Here is a 6,286-nt window from a genome sequence, read left to right as displayed (position 1 = left end):
GAAACCTTGATTCAAAAGAAAAAAATGGCGCTAGGTGCATTAGAAAGGACGAGAAAACCACTAGGGGGACATTCTGAGCTTTCAATTGGTTATTCATGTCATATATAGAAGTAAGTGTGTTTAAGGGAGTGTTTTCAAAAATGGAAAGAGGTGAGCGGGGTGCCACTGTGTTTGATTTATTATGTGAGCAATATCTTAGCGAATAGAAAAGCTAAGACCTTCTTAATTTATATTCTAGCTTTTCAATATCTGTAATTTGAGTTTCTAATTCATGTGAAACTATAGACTTAGTATTTTGACTTCACAAACATCTAATTTGAACCAGTGCTGCATTCAACATACCGTGTGACACACAAAAATCGATGTTTGTGTTCTTTTTAATATTTACTTTTAAATTAACAAATTTAGTAATGTATAGTTCTAAAATTTGAATTATAATCTACTGTTTGATACCAAACTTATTGACATAAATTCATGAAATAGTAGTTCAAAATCATTTTGAATGTGAGTCAACAAACGAGATGACATGGCCTTTCACCTGTGACCAGTCTCAAAAGGGTTAAACTAGATATAAGAAAGTTAACCAGATAAGAATGGGCTCAGAAGTGTATGTATAATTCTAAAAGCAAAAGACCCTGGAATGGGTGTCACATGGATGGATAGAGCAAGAAAGGACAGTGGAATAGATGAGTGGATCATGACCAAGTGATCCACCAGTAGGGAATTGGAGCATGCCCAATGAACCTCGAAAAGGTGGGACATGATGATATGGAGTGGGTGCCTCTCCAGATTTCAAACATCAGAAGCCCTTCCTACATCAAGAAATATATCACAATCAGAGAGGGAAGTATCAAAGAAGGGAGAAGTCCAGTTTGAGGAGTGGTAAAGGAACACAGGAAGTAGTGTGAGTATGGTACAGTCACCATGACAATTCCTCAAGGAGAAGCTAACAAATGAGGTGAATGGACCTTAAGAAGAAAGCCTTGCATCTCCCAAATCCACTGTATGAGACAGATGAGTACATGCTCCAAAGGAAAGCGGGGTTCCAGGGTAAGGCCAAGTGTTCAGACATAGTTCTCAGGCAAAGAAGAGAAGGTTGAAATCAGTTGAGGCAAGAGAGGAAGAAAATGTTCAAAAGTATCAAATATTGATTGGGCACGAGAAAGAACTGAGATCTCAGGATAAGCCCCCCCCCCCTCAACTGCGAAGCCACTGTAAAAAAAAGGAGGTAGGAGTAGGGGAAAGAAACAAGAATGAGCTAACAGAAGTAAACAGTCTAAGAAAGAAATGTCATCCCTTAGCCATGAATATGGCAAACAAATGGCTTCATGACATCAAAGAATACATAATGGGCCAACACTGAGGCAAAGAGAAGAGCAAGGAATGGAAATACACAAAAACGATGGACAGAACATAGAAAACAAATAAAGGATGGGCCAAGAAAGATGTATGGGAAGGTGCTCAACACATCGACCATAACCAACCACAGACTGGGTGAAAAACATCATAGATGGTGCCAAAGGAAATAGGAAAGAAAGAAGAGGAGCTAGGAAATAGGCCAAAGTGTAGAAAAGGAAAACGCCTGTCAGCTGAAATTGAGATCAACAGGATTGTATGTACATGATAGTCACTGACATTAAGAGTGATAAACTATATGTCTGTAGAGGGAAATTGAGAAAAAGAGGAATGTCTGGAATCCAGAATGGGAAGTTGACAAAAATACTGAACCAGATGAGGAATAGGAGTAAAGGAGAAAAACCTGGAAAGATAACATGGACAGAAGCCATATAACATCATTCCAGGTTATCAGGGAGAAAGAAACTCCATTGAAGACAATTGGACAAAGAAATGGAGCCACACAAACAATGGATACACAAGCAAAACGAAGGAGTAAAGTAAAGAGCTCAACCACACTCACTGGGTCTCAACAGCAGGGTCACAAAGGATGGAGGGACAAAGCAGAAGTGGAACAGGCCAAACAGAGAAGGGAAGGAATTTAACTTCTACAGAGGACCATCTGAAGCATGAAGAAATGCCTCAGATAAAAAGGTGAAGTCAGGAGATGGATTACAAAAAGGCAGAGAGAAAAGGACTAAAACATGAAAAAAGGGAACCAGCAAGTGAAGTAGAAAGTACTTACTACTCAGCGCCATGTATACCTATTCATTATACTTTACTATCAGAAGAGAAATTAATAGTAACTGAAAGATGCTACAGATGAAAAATCATATTGAGTTACTTATATTGAAATATTTTAATGCATTTAAACAAACTGATGATGAGGTACAGCACTAAACTGGCATATAAAAGATGGAATTTTTGGCTTACAGTTTACATTCTAAGTCGCTCCTCCATACTATTTCATTTACTAACCTAACAATGTATTCGATAAGAATAAAACATACCATGGTTGGAGTGGCTACAAAGTGAAAAGCATTCATAAGCTGCAGGCGACGAAAGATGAAACAGATATCCAAGTGATGTTCACGAGTTGCAATACTGAAAATTTCTTGTAACTGTTTCCACTGTTCTAATGTGATTCTAATCTAAAAGATCAATAAAAATCAACATTTCTCAGAAAGACCAACAAACTTATGATTTGAAAATTCTAATAAGAATTTCTACTCATCTATTCCTATTAGTATTTTTAGTTTTAATAAAAAATGACTACAAACTAGATTTTAGTAGAAGTAAGAAGTAACAAACACATCTTACTGATTTAACTTGACATCACCAAATGTGACATCTAAAAAAAGGAATAATGAATTGATGAAATAGACTTAGATAAAGAATCCCAGGCCAAGACAACAGATACGAGTTTTCCTATGATAGCCTTAAAACACACAAGAATCCTGACAAAAAAATTAAAAACATTAGATAAAATACAGATTGTACAACCATATCCATAACATCTGGAACTTGTCATAAAGTGAATGGACTCCTGATAAAAAAGCATTACATTAATATGCATAGCTTGCCATCACATTTACCTTGACAGGTGGATTTAATGGTTGTTTTACATAAAAACCATACAACAAGTAAAGGCCAGTCACTTGTTCCTGGAAGCTATGGTTTATTGTCCACAAATTCATAGCAATCTTGAAGCACTCATGTGTGAACTGAAAAAAAAAGTACATGTATAGCTTTATCAGGCACAAAGTAGTGCCTTATTTATAGAAGAAAACCAAAGCAAAACACAGAAACATATTAATATGTAGATATTCCAGAATTTACAAATACTGAAATGTCCGAAGAATAAACATGTTATTATATCTTAATTGCACGTAGCTTATAGATGAAATAAAAATATGAATTTCATATCTAGCTTGTATTCAATGAACTGGAAAAAAATTAATATGAGAGAAAACAAATTGAACAGTCATTTTATTATTCCTTGTTATGCTCAGAATAGCTAGAAATTTATTTTAAAAACTTTTGTTTGCATATAAGCTGAAAATATAAACAAAATATTTAAAAAATAATTATGTAGTCAGCATTTTTTCAGATTATATCATGTTGCTGCATTTGTTCATTGGTTGCTTTTGAACATAAGTTTCAGAAAATAATGTAAAACAGATCTAGTTATCAAAAAAGTCAAATAAAGTGACAAACCTATTTTATAAGAAGCCTACAAACTAATACTAAGCATATGTGTTCAGAATTTTGTGATAACATTACAATAAAATATATCATTCATTTCCTAACTAATTATATAACTTTTATTCATAACTGAATAGAAAATTAAAATATTTTAGTTATTTTATCTTTAATTCAATGGGAACAAATATACCATCTTCGAAAAGAATATTTCTACAGTGGGAAAGTTATCAACAAACATAAACAAGTTTCATTTGTTTTAGTGCAAAACTACACAAAGAGTTATCCATGTTTTGTCCACTGTTGAGGAATTGAATCCTAGATTTTAGCACTAAGTCCATAAACTTACCACTAACCAACAGAGGGGCAACTATTGAGTTTAACCACATTAAGTATCTACTTATAGATATCTACTGTGGAGAATGTTAAAAACACACACAATATTACTTACCAATAACAGTTCCCTTTCATTATCTTTCAACCTTAAAAAATTAGAAAGTTAAAATAAAACATCATAAAGTAAATGATAAACAATTATTTATTTACCAATCTTTCTTAATTCTCTGGAATATGTTTCTTACAGTATAATCCTTTTTCAAATATGTATGCTTTTCGTTATTCAGTGTTTCTAAATTTATATAATAGAGTACTAATTTTATAATTAAAATACTTTTTGTTCTTTATGTTTTAACTTTTTAATGAACTATGATAAGCAATTTATTTTTAATGTAAGGACATACTTTCTATGATCTAACAACTTGGTTTTGAATTTTAAAAAAATCCATCTGCCACTTTTTTTCCAAGATTTTCTGTACTTAGTTTATTATTTCTTAAATATTTAAGTGATAATATAATTTACATTTATCTGACAATTGTTAATCAATAAGTGCTACAATTAGCTGTTAATCCATAGTCACTTAACTTCTTCATTTATATTTTTAGTTTTACATTGTTAAAACTTATTAACACCTAAAACATTCCTACCAATACAAAGAGTTATTCTCAATTGTAACTATGGTGTTATTATTTACTACAAAAACATTTTCTAAATTTTGTCTCATTTAAGTGTGGCATTTCTTATTACTGTGCAATGAATTTTTGGTTCAACCCTATGGAACCAGCTTGGTCAATTTGACTGACCTGGTAACCACCATGTAAATATGAAATTATACATTAACTTACAAGAATATTAGAGAAAATTTCATATCTCTCCAAATTTTTGCAAATTCCTCATATCGAATGCTTTTTTTTCCCACAAACTTCTTCATCAGTGTATCAACATCTGTTTGAACACCAGCTGCAAAGTTTTTCCCCTGATTTGGCATTTTGACAACTGCAAAATATGGAAGAATGGTAAAAATTAACAGTAGTTATAAAAACAGAATTAAATTCAATTATTTTTGAAGATAGATGGAACATCTTTATTTCTTATATTATATTAATTATATTAATAAACATAAAATTTAACATTTAAAAGTCATGTCTAGGTCAGTATTCCCAGATTTATAAATTTTGACTTAGTTATAACTTTTGTTTCTCATGCCATCACAGCTTGGCAAAAAATGACAGCTTGCCACAATCTGCTTAATTAATGACATGTCAAAGACTTATAAAATTCTAAAAAGTATGTTTGTTGTTATTATTTCATAAAAACTTTAGTAAAAACTAAATTGCTCTTGAACTTGTGGAATTGTATTAACTATGTCTAACATTCTCTTAACTGTTTTTACTTTAGATAAGTATTGCACAATCTTAAATTTTGACACATAATTTTATTTTTTCTGCATAATTAGGAATTTTATGGTGTAATTTCAAATTGTTCAACGCATAAAAATGAGGACTTGTATTGTCTTCTGTATACAGCATTAGCAGTAACACAAACTGGGTGACAAAGAAGTTACAGACATTTAACTTTTACGTTTAGCCCTTCTCTAAATTGTTTACAATCTAATAAGTTAACATATATACTTAGATAACAGAATCAAATTTCTACATAATGTTCCGAGTTAATAGTTAGGCCTAAGTAGTAAGTATAAACAATTGATTCGTATAAAATTAAATAATCTCGTTTAACTTATCAATATGTTGTACTTAGTTCTAGGATTTGAACTTTGATTGAAACTTGAAAGTAATAAAAAATTAAAATTTGAATCAAAGTCCTTTTCCTAAAATAAAAAAATATATATAACAAAATCACAAATAAATTATCAATATGCTGATCTAAACATGAGTCATTTCTTTCTAAAATTGTACATACCACACACAATTGAAACAAACAACCTCAAAAACAGTAATAATCTAAAATGAACCTGAAGTTTTGTTTAGAGAATAATATCAACTGCGCCATAACACTGATTTTACTACTACCGCCATCTGTAACTAAATTAAAGTGAAAGAATACACGCTAATAAAACATATCGAGACAAGATTACAGTAATTAGTTTGAAGTTATTTTTTAACAACCGGTTCGCGATAAAAAGCACGCATATTAACCTGACTTTAAGAATGTAGTTTACTGCGCTTTACAAAATAAAAAAATCCGTTTAAGAATAATGATATTTAACAGTTAGTGTTGTGAACGAAAAGGTTTTTGGTATTCTGATTGATCAGTTTGCTGTTATATTGAATATCAGTCTAAATATTTATAGTTCGATTGTATATATAACTGGTTAAGTCTTCTTTGGAGTAC

At 31.4% G+C, this 6,286-nt stretch overlaps 1 protein-coding gene across 1 annotated transcript in view; it reads right to left on the bottom strand.

The window, feature by feature from the left end:
* LOC106464635 (snRNA-activating protein complex subunit 1-like) overlaps window positions 1-5,958 on the bottom strand; it is a 17,410-nt gene extending 11,452 nt beyond the window's left edge. The window contains exons 1-5 of the mRNA XM_013924792.2: window positions 5,855-5,958; window positions 4,780-4,930; window positions 4,049-4,079; window positions 2,991-3,119; window positions 2,406-2,546 (exon numbers count right to left, since the gene is read on the bottom strand). Coding sequence (XP_013780246.1) covers window positions 2,406-2,546; window positions 2,991-3,119; window positions 4,049-4,079; window positions 4,780-4,922 — 444 coding nt within the window. The 5' untranslated portion in view covers window positions 4,923-4,930; window positions 5,855-5,958. The remainder of the gene's footprint in view (window positions 1-2,405; window positions 2,547-2,990; window positions 3,120-4,048; window positions 4,080-4,779; window positions 4,931-5,854) is intronic.
* Between the last annotated feature and the right edge of the window lie 328 nt (window positions 5,959-6,286).

The sequence above is a fragment of the Limulus polyphemus genome, unplaced genomic scaffold (assembly GCF_000517525.1).
Source record: "Limulus polyphemus unplaced genomic scaffold, Limulus_polyphemus-2.1.2 Scaffold1705, whole genome shotgun sequence".
NCBI lineage: Eukaryota > Metazoa > Arthropoda > Merostomata > Xiphosura > Limulidae > Limulus > Limulus polyphemus.
Note: the sequence above shows the minus strand (reverse complement) of the source record. Positions and strands in the feature narration are given on the sequence as shown.